This window comes from Oncorhynchus masou, chromosome 19 (genome assembly GCF_036934945.1).
Source record: "Oncorhynchus masou masou isolate Uvic2021 chromosome 19, UVic_Omas_1.1, whole genome shotgun sequence".
In the NCBI taxonomy this organism is placed as follows: Eukaryota; Metazoa; Chordata; class Actinopteri; order Salmoniformes; family Salmonidae; genus Oncorhynchus; species Oncorhynchus masou.
The window spans coordinates 30,670,135-30,685,855 of NC_088230.1; the positions used below are offsets into that span (position 1 = coordinate 30,670,135).

Here is a 15,721-nt window from a genome sequence, read left to right on the forward strand (position 1 = left end):
ATAGTTGGCCCGAAGAGCCAATCAGATGCATCCTCTAGTTATATTCCCGGAAGTTAAGAATAGCCTGTCATTGCGGAAGTAGCTTCAGTGAAGAAAACCTTTTTTGTTGAGAATTGAAAGATAATAATTTACTGTCGTGAGAAAACGAGTCACGTCATATAGTTAGAGATTACTACCCGTTTTACTGTGTCTATTGCTGGCTTTTTGAAAAGGAGTAAAATGTGTAATGGTTGTGTGCAGAAAGAGTACCCCGACAGGGTGAGTCTGGTTAAAAAATCGGACCAAAACTCAGAATCTAGTGTAAACATATTTGCAGTAGTAGTCACCTAGTAACCGTATATAACTGTATTTTATGATGACTGCTTTTATCAATTTTACGTTGAAGAGGATCTTTCTGTCAAACTGAATATGGAATCTAGCTTAGATAATTGTTTGTCAACTGTAAAATACCTTCATCTCTGGTTGTCAGGGGAACACATGTTTGGAGAATGGCTCCTACTTGATGAACTACCTGGGCTGTGCCAACTGTCACCAGAGGGACTTTGTGTTGATCAGCAACAAGGCCACAGAGGATGAGGATGGAGAGGAGATAGTCACCTATGATCGTGAGTTAATGTTGTTCCAGTGATGTTTCGGATCAAAAGTTTTTGCAACAGCAAACAAAAACAAGCATTTCTAATTGGACAATTTCGGATAGTATCTCCCAGTTTCTTCTGTTTTGTGTCTAATGAACATGGTCCTGAGAAAGGTGTGTGTGTGGCTGTGCTGGAGATGATTTTCATCTTACGAGTGGCCTTTCTTTACTACCTGGCAGATGTGTGTAAAAACTGTGACCACGTCGTAGCCAGGCATGAGTATACCTTCTCTGTGGTGGACGATTATCAGGTAAAGACTTCTCCTTTGAAGGTTAAATACTCACTGAATAACAGTGCAATAGTACCCTGTTCACGCTACTGAGCCAAGCCGAACCAAGGCAAGTTGTACTGTGCTGGCCTGGTTACACATCCACCAGAGTAATAATAGAGAATATATCCGAGCTAGCACAGTAAGGTTCAGGTCGGCACAATGGTGTGAAAAGGGTTGAAGATTTCCATACCATTATCTGAAAGAAACTATAAAAAATGATGTAGGTCCAAGGTGGGTGTCACAATGGTAAATACCTCATAACTGCATTGACTATTCTCTGATTTCTCTCCTGACGGTAACGTCATGGGCCTCTATCCACTCCAGGAGTACACAATGTTGTGCATGCTGTGTGGGAAGGCGGAGGACTCCATCAGTGTGCTGCCAGATGATCCCAGGCAAACCGCCCCTCTCTTCTAGAAGAGTACAATGAAAGACTGAGATGACCAGATGTAAACAATCAAGAACTGCAAGCTCAACATGGACCAGAAGTCCCATGAAAGAGATGGACTATTAGCATTCTAGAAAATAGACCAGGTATTCTAGAACACATATCACTTCTCAAACCCATATAGCCATGCATCTCTATATGGCTCTGCCCAGACATAACATTTCACTTATAGAACACAGAGCTTGTCTAAGATGGCAAGTCCTATATTCATCAAATTGAAATGTAGGGCCTAGTTCACTCATTAACATCCCCAACCCCCACCCCATAAGCACTATTAGAGATTAATCTTGGCTTATCAGAGTGCAAGAAGAAGCTACTACCATATCACATTTACATTAAGTTTGTTGAAGGTTTGGGGGCTAAGGGTTGTTTCTGTATAGGGCCTATGTTGGGGACTAGTGGTTGTTTCTGTATAGGGTCTAGGTTGGGCCTAAGGGTTGTTTCTTGACAGGGTCTAGGTTGGGGCTTAGGGTTGTTTCTGGACAGGGCCTAGGTTGCAGACTAGTGGTTGTTTCTGTATAGGGTCTAGGTTGGGGCTACGGGATCACATGTCTATTTAAATAGATTTGACAGTATTGTTTTTTAAATATAAATATTAAGTAAAACAAATGTTTGTATGTTGTGGGGGGCAATGGAACTTGACACTGTACGCATTTGTTGGTTGCATCATAGCGTAATAAAGACAACGTGTAGGTAGTCTACTACTTTGAAAATCTATTATTTCATATATACTTTACAGAAATATGAACACAACATGTAAAGTGTTAGTCACATATTTCATGGGATGAAATAAAAGATACCAGAAATGTTCCATATGCACAAAAAGCTTTTCTCTCAAATTTTATTGCACATTTGTTTACATCCCTATTAGTGAGCATTTCTCATTTGCCAAAATAATCCATCCACCTGACAGTTGTGGCATATCAAGAAGTTGATTAAACAGCATGACCATTACATAGGTGCACCTTGTGCTGGTGACAATTAAAGGCCACTCTAAAATGTTCAGTTTTGTCACACAACACAATGCCACAGATGTCTCAAGCTGAGGGAGCGTGCAATTGGCATTCTGAATGTCCACCAGAGCTGTTGCCAGATAATTTAATGTTCATTTCTCTACCATAAGCTGCCTCCAATGTCATTTTAGAGAATTTGCCAGTATGTCCAAACAGCCTCACAACCGCAGACCACGTATAGCGTCGTGTGGGCGAGCGGTTTGCTGATGTCAACGTTGTGAACAGAGTTCCCCATGGTAGCAGTGGGGTTAAGGTATGGGCAGGCATAAGCTACGGAAATTGAACACAATTGCATTTTATTGATAGCAGTTTGAATGCAGAGAAACTGTGATGAGGTCATGAGGCCCATTGTTGTGCCTTTCATTCACCGCCATCACCTCATGTTTTAGCATGATAATGCACGGCTCAATGTCTCAAGGTGCTGCACACAATTCCTGGAAGCTGAAAATGTCACAGTTCTTCCATGGCCTACATACTCACCAGACAAGTCACACATTGAGCGTGTTCCATTTCCCACCAATATCCAGCAACTTCGCACAGCCATTGAAGAGTGAGACAACATTCCACAGGCCACAATCAACACCTGATCAACTCTGTGAATGAGATGGCACGCGGCATGAGACAAATGGTGGTCACACCAGATACTATGATTTTCTGATCCACGCTCCTGTCTGTGACCAACCGATATAGATCTGTATTCCCAATCATGTGAAATCCATAGATTAGGGCCGAATGGATTTATTTCAATTGACTGATTTCCTTATATGAACTGTAACTCAGTAAAATCTTTGAAATTGTGGCATGTTACCTTTATATTTTTGTTTCATTAAATGCCATATGTACACCCGCTTTGATTTTCTGCAATCCTGAAATTATGATAAATTATTCTGCAATGGGGAAATAAAAATACTCTTATTTTGCTGGTCTGCATCATAAATATATTTGATCGGGACCAGTTTATTAAAAAATACAGATTTTTTTTTAAAGCGGACACTGTACAAATGATTAAAAAAAATAATATATTTGCAATGATATCCATGCACTTTTTACATTAATTCAGTATGAGTTGTAATTTTTCTTTACATTCTAACATTGTGATACCTCTGCATGACCGAAGAGATTTTCTCACAACAAAAGCATACAAATACATTGTAAATATGCCAGAGTGAGTGACACTTTAAATAGCTCAAATTACAATTTGTTTCATCTACTGTAGTGGTTTCTAAAGGGAAGGGGGAATGAAGTTTACATACCCTGGTCCTCATAAATGAAGGCTGATGTGTTGGTGCAATAAGGGGAAAACGTAGTTTGATTGAACAGCATTAAAGTGCTCTCTATACTAGGGTAAAATAGTCCATATATACACACTAGGAGACCTCCTTTCCATTCCTCAAATATGATACAATACAGATCTTTTTGGTCTCATTGCATACACACATACATAGTGTTAAGAGCACAGGACGAGGGTCGGGGAGAGAAGAGTTGGCATTCAAGGTTTTTTAGGAAACCTTTTCTTCGTTTCGACTGCAGAATCGAGCTACATTTGTCAAGTACTTTCAGTTCGAGACGCATCCAACAAATAAATAGACACATTCTATCATACATTTTACATTACATACAGTACATTCCCTGGAGTACAGTAGTAGATAATAGATATTTACACATGCTATCAAAGACCAGATACAGTATATTCTCTGTACATACATTATTAGTCTTAGTCACCATTGCAGCCTGGGTCGCGTGCAGTGGGGAGGAAACGTTTTAAATCTCAGTGAAACGGAGAGGTACATCCTGAACGTGTCTGTTAACCGGAGCAAAACGTTTTACTACAGTATGCCCTTCTGAACAGCAGGTTGGCATTTATTGGGATTACTCATGTACTGGAGGCAGCTCTGCAGGTTGGTCACTAGTTGACACAGCCACAAAGTACAAAAATATAATTTTAAACCTAACCCCATGAAGACCTAATTGTTACGATATATAGCCAATTTTGACTTTGCAGCCGGCCTATCTAGTGGAAATCGCTGAGCTCTGCCTCCAGGACAACATTCATCCTCCTGCACAACAACCTGTTGCCAATTCTGTCCACTTATCGGCTCACTTTGCCACTGCCTTTGCCCTCGTGGCTGGAGACCCTTCCTCGGGCACCGGGCCCTGCACCCCACGGTATTCCATGCTGCCCGCTGAGCCTGTCCTGGGGGTACCGTGGAGGGGGAGGGGACCCCGAGAAGCTGGACGGAGAGCAGCTGCGCTCCACGAAGACCCCACCCCCCTCGCGGAGCTCGTGACGGGAGGGGGAGGAGCTAAGTGAGCGCTGCAGCAAGGAGGAGGAGCTACGGGGGCGCGGTGGTGGACTGAAGAGTGCACCGCTGCGGTCCTTCATCAGCTGGGTCAGGCTGGCCAGGAAGTCAGCATCGCTGGTGCTGCTGGCGCGCACCCGGAACCGCCGGTGTCTACTGGAGCAGAGAACAGAATAAAAAACTGCAACCCTTACTATTACAGCCTACCAAGGTTGCGTTCGGCAGGGCACAATGTTGTGGAACTTTCAGACACGGCTATGTAATGTAGAGCAGACAGACTGAAAAATATGAGGCTGTCCAATGAGAAATTATGCCAGCGGAATTCATCACATTTCTATATGCAACATGCCATAACGCTTGCCCTACTGAATGTTGCCCAGTGCTGTGACATCATGCCATGTTTTTCATACCTGTTGTCTACAGCCGGGCGGGTGGGCGGTTTCCCGGGAGGCGGGCGAGGCAGGAACCTGCCGGAGGAGGAGAGCTGCTGATGCTGCTCGGGCCCCAGAAGAGGGGAGTTAACGGGACGCGGGATCTTACTCCTGCTGCCCGAGGAGGAGAGCGAGAGGGAGAGGGGGTCACGGTCCTCCCCAAGCCAGTCGGAGCGTGAGCCGCGGTCCGAGCAGGACAGGAGACGCTCTCGGACACCACAGGGTAGCAGGTTGTCGCAGGAGAGGGATGGCGAGGGCGAGTGGGAGGGCGAGCCGGGCACAGGGCTGCTCCAGCGGTGACGGCGATCCGTGGTGAGGGGGGTGGGGGAATCCGGGGCGGTAGTTGGGTCTCGTACAGGGATGCGGCTCAGTCTGGACAAGGAGGGGGAGTCCCTTTGCAGGAGGACCGGAGGGGGTGAGGAGGAGACAGTGACAGCATTCTCTGCGGTGCCTCTAGCTTTCTCAACCTGGGGGCGCTGGTTGGGTTCAGAGGAACGGTCAGGGAGGCCAGAGTCGCTCTCTGGGTCTTTATCGTTGGCTAGGTGGGCTGGGATGAGGCTTGGCACAGGGCTGGGGGCTGACTGGACCGTCTCACCAACCTTGCCCTCTTGGGGGTCGGTGGGTCTGGTGAACGGGGCCTCTAACGGTATGGCTTCACTCTTCTCTGTCACGGGGGACTGCGGTACGGGGTTGGGAGACTGTAAATAGAGACAGAGGGCAGAGATGATTGGGAGACGGGGTGAGGAGGCACAAGTAGAACGAAGTGCAGATTTCTCTGTGTATCTGGTGTGTGTGTACAGTTCTTAGAATTCACAAAATAACCTGCAGTAAAGTAAAAAACATTTCCTTCAAAGTGGATGTAAATGCACCGTCAGGGCCATTTCTAAGAAATGCTGCACCAAAACATTTAGAAAAAGTAACATTTGAATTCCCAGAACAGATCTGTACGTACGCATGAAGTATCTGTGTGAGCATTTCTTCTGCCAAACCTTCACTCACCTGCTCCATCTGAGCTCGGCCCAAGTGGCCTAGCATCCCAGGCAGCCTCTTGCCGCCCAGTAACCAGGTACAGGGCAGGGCCATGTGGGACTGGACGGGACTGATTGGGCCTGAGGGAGGCTGTTGGTCCTGGGCCTCTGCTTGGGTCCCTGGTTTATCCCCATCCAGAGCATCGTCTCCTGGAGGCTTGGCTGCCCCCGAGGCCCCGCTGCCTCCCCCTTGTTCCAGCTCCAGCATCACCCACTCCTGGGAGTCTCCCTCCTGGGGTACAGTGCTAAGGTTGAGGGCCACAAAGCCTCCACTGCTGGCCCCAGCCCCCTCCTCCTGGTCGGGGGTCCCTGTCGCCTGGTCATCATCGCAGGGGGTGCCAACCTGCTCCCCTTGCCCACCGCCGTTCTCTGGGATGGTCTTCTCTCGCTCCTGAGGACGCTGCTTCCCCAGACTGGAAATATAGAAGATATTTGGGAATTGACATTTGCGAAATCGTTCAATTCATCTTTAAAGTTGACTAATGGAAATTAGATCTGCCTAACTTGACAATGAACAGTCCAACAAAATAGAGCTTGGCTGAAACAAAAACCTGAATACAGAAGGGAGTCTTAAGGACTGTTCATTTGTTAAAACAAATCACTCTGCCTTGTGCCTGCCTCGTCCTAGTGCAGTGGTTCTCAAACCTGTCGTCGGGGACCCTCAACAGTTCCATGTATTTGATCTCTTCCAAAGCTAGAACACTGATTTTACTTTTCAACTAATCATCAAGCCCTTGACTGGTGAATCAGGTGTGGTAGTTCAGGGTTAAAACCATACTGTGAAATGTCTAGCGGTCCCCAAGAGGTGGTTTTAGAAGCACTGTCCTAGTGCATATTGTAGCACAATATAAACGATTCAACTACTGTATCACAATATAAACGATTCAACTACTGTAGCACAATATAAACGATTCAACTACTGTAGCACAATATAAACGATTCAACTACTGTAGCACAATATAAACGATTCAACTACTGTAGCACAATATAAACGATTCAACTACTGTAGCACAATATAAACAATTCAACTACTGTAGCACAATATAAACGATTCAACTACTGTAGCACAATATAAACAATTCAACTACTGTAGCACAATATAAACGATTCAACTACTGTAGCACAATATAAACAATTCAACTACTGTAGCACAATATAAACGATTCAACTACTGTAGCACAATATAAACAATTCAACTACTGTAGCACAATATAAACGATTCAACTACTGTAGCACAATGGTAAAAGGAACTGACTAGGCCTCAAGGAAGCGTTCAATGGTGGGCTTGGGTTCGGGGGCCAGTCTCTTCTCAAAGGCCAGGCTCTGGCTGTGTCTCATTCTCCGGAGCAGGGGGGCTGCCCGATCTAGGAACATGGTCTCTGAGCGCACCCGTCTGGGAGAGCTCTGGACGGAACCTGTGTTGGGGCTCTGGTTACCCCCCTGGTTCTGGCTGTGCTCGTCCTCACTCACCACCTGGAGAAGGGGTAGGAATGTAGCTGTGTCACAAAAAAAGGTGTTGGGAGTAGGATAATACTATTTTAAAGGTAGATTCCACGATATGAAGTTAACAAAGCCAGGTGACTTCCTACACACACACAAAGAGGGGATGAGGTAAGAGGCTAATCTCATTCAGCCCCTTGCTTCTCCCTTAGTAATATATTTGATTGCTGTTGCTGTCTATGTTCAGGTCATATCGTCACATAATTGCGTCTCAGTGGTGTTCTGCACATTGTTAATGTAGCTGGACTAAGAACAGTAGAGTAGCTTGAAAAATGCTGCTGGTGACGTAGACAAGGTTAGCTGAACTGCAGCAGTTAAAGGAAACTAACAGGGGTGTTTCTTTCATAGCATGTGTTCCTCTGTCTCAAACCCAGTATTTATTTTTATGGTCAATAAATTTAAAAAGTGTGTGTTCCAATCCGGACCTTCCTGATGAGTGTTTTTTGTTGTTTCTGGGCTGCGGTGTGTTTTCGGTTGCGGTTGCGGTCCATCTCCTCCCACACGTCGGCACCCTGGGCAGCACGTTGGTGCTGGGCCGGGATGGGGGGACAGTTGTCGGCGTCGCTGAGGCGCTCGCCCTGCAGTACGTCCTCAGTGTTCTCCCTCTGCAGCTCGCCGGGGAGCACCGAGGCGTTGGCCATGCTGGGGGAAGAGAGAGAGAAGGACAAAGGGAGAACGAGAAAGATAAGAGAGAGTAAGAGACAGCAAAGAGAGAGAGGCAGGGGGGAGGGAATGAGAAAAGGAGAGAGATGAGATAGAGGAAAAAGAGGTGGAAGGTCATTCAGCTGCTACTTCTCAGAGCACAAATTAGGACTGTGGTTTCCATGGGGATCTCTGACTGACTATGAAGGTTTCCCCTTCCCCCAAAAAGCTTGGAGTGTAAAAACAACCTATGGGTTGACTGGCATGAGTCGGACAAAATTTGGATCCCGTCAATTTGAAGGAAGATATTATAGTCCAATCAGCAAATGCTGACCAATGAGGCATTAATTACAAGCATTCACACAAATATTCTGCATCCCACCAATCAACAAGAAGCCAGACAAAGTACATTTCTGAATCTTAGAATAGAACAGTTACTACTTTGGATCTGAGTTGCAAAATTTCGGGAACTTTCCCAAAATGACCAGGTTTTCCAGAAATCCAGGTTGAAAGATTCCTGGAATGGGGATGGAATAAGCAGGAATTTTGGTTAAGTTACCCAACTTTTGCAACCCTACTTCTGATACCACACAGTTCTACCTTTCCCCTACTTTTTTAAACAATTAGTCCACCATTATTTCAGTTCTTACCCCATGTAAGCTGGTGTGAGGCGGGTGAATTGCTGAGCGGTGGTGGCCGAAGCGGTGATGGTTAGCATATCCTCCGGGTCGCACCTCTCCCAGTCATACGGGTCGTTCTCCAACACACTTTGACTCTTCATGGCATTCTCAAACACTGATATTAGTAGCTGGAACAGAACAACCCAAACCATTGATATTTAGCATTACGAGACAACAGGAAGATTATCTATTGTCGGCAGACAGAGGCACACGGGTTGGGGTCATTTCCATCCAAATTCAGTCAAATTAGGAAGTAAAGATTGGAATTTCAGTTTATTTACTGGATATTTATGAGGTAACGAGCATGTATGGAAAGCTATAGACCTGATAGTCAGGCTTAGTGTAGTAGTCCAAGGTCAGGATATGATCCAGGAAGACGCTGAACTCTGAAGGGAGATGTTTGAGCATTAGGTGATGGTCGTAGGCCTCCTTCAGGTTCCCCACCTGTTCCTGTGAGTAGAGAGAAAAGAACATGAACACACATGCGAGTACACATTCACATGCACACACACACACTTACTTTGTCTTTGACCTTCCTCCATGGTAGCTGGCCCACCATGAACTCCACCAGCATGTAGAAGAGAGACCAGAGGTCGTCATGGCGACCCATCTCCTGCAGACCCCAGACACACACATCATGTGTGAGCAAGGTGAGAACAGTCATACAGCTGTATATATATACACACAGTACCAGTCAGAAGTTAGGACACACCTACTCATTCCTACCTGGTTAATTAAAGGTGAAATAAAAAATAATAAAAAATAAAAAAAATCCTTTTCTTTATTTTTACTATTTTCTACATTGTAGAATAATAGTGAAGACATCAAAACTATGAAATTACACATATGGAATCATGTGGTAACCAAAAAAGTGTTAAACAAATCAAAATATATTTTATATTTCAGATTCTTCAAAGTTGCCTTGATGACAGCTTTGCAAACTTGTAGCATTCTCTCAACCAGCTTCATGAGGAATGTTTTTCCAACTGTCTTGAAGGAGTTTCCACGTATGCTGAGCACTTGTTGGCTGCTTTTCATTCACTCTGCGGTCCAACTCATCCCAAACCATCTCAATTGGGTTAAGGTCAAGAGATTGTGAAGGCCAGGTCATCTGATGCAGCATTCCATCACTCTCCTTCTTGGTCAAATAGCCCTTACACAGCCTGGAGGTGGGTTTTGGGTCATTGTCCTGTTGAAATACAAATTATAGTCCCACTAAGCGCAAACCGGATGGCATGGCATATCGCTGCAGAATGTTGTGGTAACCATGCTGGTTAAGTGTGCCTTGAATTCTAAATAAATCACTGACAGTGTCACCAGCAAAACACCCCCACACCACCTCCTCCAAGCTTCAAGGTGGGAACTACACATGCAGAGATCATCTGTTCACCTACTCTGCGTCTCACAAAGACACACCAATTGGAACCAAAAATCTCAAATTTGGACTCATCAGACTAAAGGACAGATTTCCACTGGTCTAATGTCCATTGCTCGTGTTTCTTGGCCCAAGCAAGTCTCTTCTTATTATTGTTGTCCTTTAGTAGTTGTTTCTTTGCAGCAATTCGACCATGAAGGCCTGATTCACGCAATCTCCTCTGAACAGTTGATGTGTCTGTTTCTTGAACTCTGAAGCACTTATTTGGGCTGCAATTTCCGAGGCTGGTAACTCTAATCAACTTATCCTCTGCAGCAGAGGTAACTCTGGCTGTCCTCACGAGAGCCAGTTTCATCATAGCGCTTGATGGTTTTTGCAACTGCACTTGAAGAAACTTTAAAAGTTTTTGAAATGTTCATGTCTTAAAGTAATGATGGACTGTCATTTCTCTTTGCTTATTTAAGCTGTTCCTGCCATAATATGGACTTGGTCTTTTACCAAATAGGGCTATCTTCTGTATACCACCCCTACGTTGTCACAACACAACTGATTGGCTCAAACACATTAAGGAAAGAAATTCCCCAAATTAACTTTTAACAAGGCACATCTGTTCATTGAAATGCTTTCCAGGTGACTACCTGGAGAATGAGAGAATGCCAAGAGTGTGAAAAGCTGTCATCAAGGTAAAGGGTGGCTACTTTGAAGAATCTTGTGATGTATTCACTATTATTCACTATTATTCTACAATGTAGAAAATAGTAAAAATTAAGAAAACCCCTGGAATGAGTAGGTGTGTCCAAACTTTTTACTGGTACTGTGTGTGTGTGTACATATATATATAAATAATATTATATATGATTGACCCCAAGTAAACGAGAGGGGGAGACACTCACCTTATTCTTGTGTGCATTGACTGAGGCATAGCGCACAGTTCCTCTGAACCCTGCCACGGGACGGGGCTGAGAGAAAGAGAAGAGCGAGAGAGAAAGAGAGAAAGATAAGAAATTAGATTCAAGCTGGAGTATTTACACTAGCATACTACTTAGAATGCATGCCCAATACATTGCTTCATTATAAGTGGACATTGGACTGTAGCCAGAGAATTGCACAAATGAAACTGGGACCTAATACATAAAGACACACACACGCACGCCGCAGGCAGGCAGGCACGCACACACACACACACACAGGGAGGAATACTTACAGGGCGCACTTCCTGACAAGAGTTGGTGAATTGCCGGGCCAGACCAAAGTCAAGCATGTAGCAGCATCGGCACGTGCTGGCCAGGCGCCCCATGGCAAAGTTTGACTGGAGCGGTAAAACACACAGGTAACATCAGTCAGTGCTACTCAGTCTCGTCCTTAACATTAATCTGATTGAACAGGCAATTGTCTCAAGGTAAACCCAGTAACACCATGTACTATTATTGTCTTATTAAATGTTCCTTCTTAATAAAAATGTCTGGGATTTAGTCAGGATCATTCCGAGATGACCAGGAGACATTATAAGGGGGTCATACATGCTTATGACAAGTTGCGCAATACATTATTACTGCATAATAATGCGATATACCTGCATTAATGATTTAAGTTAAGGTGTTACTAGGAAATCCTTTATGCTCTCATTTGGTTCCCTCACTCCTGATGCATCACCCCCCATTGTTCCCTCAAGGTGACCCCATGACCTCTTACCGGTTTGATGTCCCGGTGCAGGAAGCCCACAGAGTGGATGCTCTCGATGGCCTCCAGCATCTGCCTGCCCAGCCTCAGAGTGGTGGAGATGGTGAAGGTGCCACGAGACATAGTTCTGCGCAGGTCTGCCAGATTCCTCCCCTATAGGACACAGAAAAGCAATGTTTGTGGGATGGAGTATGGGACGTTGTCATGGTCACCCAAGGCTGAGCTACTCAATCATGCATTTACACACATTTTTAAATACGTTATTTGAATCCACAAATCACATTACAATCAAAAGGTTTCGAATATTCCAATGAGCGGACACGCTGCACAGCCTACCTGAAGCTCCATCACCACATAGTTGAAGCGGTCATTACGACCACAGCCCACAAAGCGACACACGTGATCTTTCCCTGAAGCAGAGAAAAATAAATGTAGCTTACATGCCCTAAGGCACACCAGGTATGTACCGTATCTGGCTAAATGATTCATGTAAATATGCAATCAATATTTTCCATAAAGGTTTGATGCAGGTTTTTAAGTGAATTTCCTAGTTATGGACATTTCAGTGTTTTACTAACGATGTCCATTTTAGATGTATTCCTCTCTCTCACCCTGGAGCTTCTTTAGCACAGCCACTTCCATCTTCAGCACCTGTTTGGGCTGCTGTGCAGACTCCACCTTCAGGGCCACGTTGACCTGGCTCAGTTGATCCAGTACCTCGTAGATCTCCCCGAAGCCTCCCCCACCAATCTTCTTCACCTGCAAATGGAATGGAGGAGAAGGTAGAATTCAGGTAGTAAAGAAAGAAGAGAGGTGGTAAGAGGAGAGAAAGCGACAATGAAAATCCTAAGTGTCCTGTGTGAAAAGTTACGTACTGTACCCAGGGGGAAAACAATGGTACACACACCAGCAGTCCATATCCTACGTTGAACATGATATCCTGAAGAAATGTTGAATTAATGAACACTTACGTAACACATTATAGAAAGCCGCCTTGACAATATCTCTGCTGCAGTCTGGCTATGAGAAAGGGCGCAGCAACAAAACAGATTTGACGCAAGCTAGCTGTGCCCTTTCTGCAGCCGGAAGTATTTATAGTCACTCACCACTCTCCATCTCTCCCGGACCAGGTCTGTCACTGACAGGATGTCTGCCGCCTGCTCTACAACGCAACTCATCTCGAGTGCTCCCAACGAAGGTCTGAACCTGGCATTAGTGTCACTGGCTTCTTACTGCAGGCAGGGAGAAAGGACAGAGACAATTAGATGTTTCATCTGACAAATCATGCAAATGTATTGGAGACCTTGGCTACCTCCATCTACATGTGTCCTCAGTGAGATATCTTAATTTGCGTGCTGTCACTGTCATTTACCAATAAACTAATGTAAAGGATGTATTGAAACATTAATCTATTTGTTTATACCCACAGCTATAACAACTATTGTTTATATCAAACTGGATAATCACTGAAAATATTAACAGCCCAATCCGCAGAATCTACAGCCTCTATTGCACACTAGCTACTTTTTTTTTTGCCAAGTCCTTTACTGCACTAGGTGGTTTTAAGAATGTTATACTCATGCATTACCACACTGACAGAATGACATTAGAGCTGCTTGTTCACAACTTCCCTTAACCCTCTTTGATGCTTCAGTTAGCCAACAGACATAGCTAGCTAGCAATTTACCAAACCAACATATCAATCCTATTCCAGCATACTCAGCACATTTAGACAAACTCTGTCAATAAGGATTTGATTTGATATTATCGGCCAAGCTGGTTGGCTCGCTAGCTAACGTTAGGTCTAATGTCTTGCAGTAGAGGGAGAAATTGTACAGTTAACTGGCATTGATACAATTTGCTAGCCTGCACCAGGACGACCTTACCTTGCTTCGCTTAACAATAAAGCGCCACCCTATGGCTCGGCATCCACTGCCTGGCAGCGTTAAGCTAGTTATCAACAAACCAATGCTAGCGAAGCTATCTTTCTAGATAACTAACGTTAGCTAGTTACAGTACCTACCTAACTATCCGACATGTACCAGCTAGTTAGTTGGTACAAGCAAATGTTTATTTCTTACCTCTGGAATAAGTAATTTAGCTACCTAGCAAAATAGCTAGCATGCTATTTAACGTTAACGTTAGCTAGCCTAGCTAGCAAGGCAGATGCACATGCGGCAGTTTCATCCTAACTTATTACATCCAAACCTACCTTGTTTGATTGCACCATTTCCAAATATGTAGCTACTATTTAAAATGCAGGCAGTTAACTGACATATCCACATATCCATTGCTGTGAGTCCTGCTTTCAACTCTTAAAACATGTTATTGTGCACATAACGGAATAGCTAGAAGGTTTCTCCTCCGCTCATTCACCCAACAGCATCGGTTACGTCACGGGCAAGCGCTCCCCCTTACATTGATCATCCCTCTGCATCTTTGCAGAGTTCTCTCTGTTTATCTCCGCTGCTGGGCTAGGAAGACGGAATATAGATGTCACTGTCACAGCATTATCAGAACCAACAGTGTTTCCTGGCACATGCGGTGAATGTGATGAGATTGTGAGAGTACAGTATTATGCGCAAAAAAAAGTGGCACCCTCACGACAGCAACGCAGAGTCAATGCAGAGTCAGTGCAGTACTGCATTGACACCTGAATATTATTGACAATGACAGGGTACTGGCATTGAACAAATTTCAGTTCAGACAGCCAATTAAATCAATGCTAGTTGTGCTATAAAATGCTACAATAGATATCTTTGGAAATTCAAATGATGCTTTATGATATATCCACATATCCAAAGTATGACGGCGCGGCAGGTAGCCTCGTGGTCAGAGTTGGGTCAGTAACAGAAAGGTTGCTATATCGAATCCCCGAGCTGACAAGGTACAAATCTGTCGTTCTGCTCCTGAACATGCCAGTTAGCCCACTGTTCCTGTCATTGTAAATAAGAATATGTTCTTGACCGAGCAGTGACGCTTTCAAAAAGAGAGAAGTTAAATGCACTCCGGGGGCTTATGTGTTTGACTTGCCTAGTTAAATAAATATGACATTGCCTAGTGTACTACCCAAATGAGACACATGTATTTGGCCGTGCATGCACACTTCAACATGTGACCCCTTTGGGAGCCCCCTGAAGGAAATCCCCCTCAGAAGCACTGGGCAGAATCGATTATGCTGAGCTGCGGGGTACCGGTCCATGGCCCATGACGGGATCGGCAAAAGCAGTGAGGGAGGATCTCAAATATAACAGTATTCTGCGCCGCTCGGTCATGTTGTCAACAAGGCAGCGTGGAACATCTTCCAGAAACATACATCTATTTTCCATAAAATATATGTTAGAATTGTTAAACTAGTTTTCATTGGAATGGCATATATCAAACTCAATCACTTTTGCATGTGAAAATACAGAATCCTACTTATTACTTAATGCTTAGTTACATAACTTTTGTTTGGAGCCGGCTTTGAACGGGGCACCTAGCTCACGCCCGGGAGACAGACGGTTTCATAACGAATGCAAAATCAACTTTCGACCTGTGCAAAACACGCCTACCATGGCGCCCAAGCCAGATTAATCGAATCCCCTCATTGCCAGGGTGTGCTGCAATTTACTGGATGACGCCACAACCAGTGGGACAACCTTATAAGGACATGGATATAGGCGTGATCAAACAATCGGATTGGACAGCAGACGTCAGTTGAGCGGTTGAAGGGTGA

At 44.6% G+C, this 15,721-nt stretch overlaps 2 protein-coding genes across 4 annotated transcripts; one reads left to right on the forward strand and one right to left on the reverse strand.

Annotated features, from left to right (window-relative positions):
* Positions 1-34: 34 nt before the first annotated feature.
* Positions 35-2,050, forward strand: churc1 (churchill domain containing 1). The gene is made up of 4 exons (XM_064925623.1): positions 35-258; positions 470-605; positions 815-885; positions 1,231-2,050. The coding sequence occupies exons 1-4, from the start codon at positions 220-222 to the stop codon at positions 1,321-1,323; spliced, it is 339 nt and encodes a 112-aa protein (XP_064781695.1). The 5' UTR covers positions 35-219; the 3' UTR covers positions 1,324-2,050.
* A 1,322-nt stretch (positions 2,051-3,372) lies between these two features.
* Positions 3,373-14,633, reverse strand: ttbk2b (tau tubulin kinase 2b). Of its 3 annotated transcripts, none has more exons than XM_064925621.1 (15): positions 14,422-14,633; positions 13,110-13,235; positions 12,615-12,762; positions 12,340-12,413; positions 12,016-12,156; positions 11,528-11,632; positions 11,217-11,282; positions 9,469-9,561; positions 9,273-9,398; positions 8,919-9,076; positions 8,052-8,268; positions 7,382-7,599; positions 6,098-6,539; positions 5,078-5,796; positions 3,373-4,823 (listed from the first exon to the last, which is right to left on the reverse strand). In XM_064925621.1, exons 2-15 carry the CDS (start codon positions 13,179-13,181, stop codon positions 4,457-4,459), a joined length of 2,946 nt encoding a protein of 981 aa, XP_064781693.1. In that variant the 5' UTR covers positions 13,182-13,235; positions 14,422-14,633; the 3' UTR covers positions 3,373-4,456. The 3 variants fall into 3 exon arrangements, with proteins under 3 accessions (XP_064781693.1, XP_064781694.1, XP_064781692.1); XM_064925622.1 differs by lacking the exon at positions 14,422-14,633 and adding an exon at positions 14,216-14,385 and having other exon boundaries at positions 3,373-4,820; XM_064925620.1 differs by lacking the exon at positions 14,422-14,633 and adding an exon at positions 14,216-14,385.
* Positions 14,634-15,721: the final 1,088 nt, after the last annotated feature.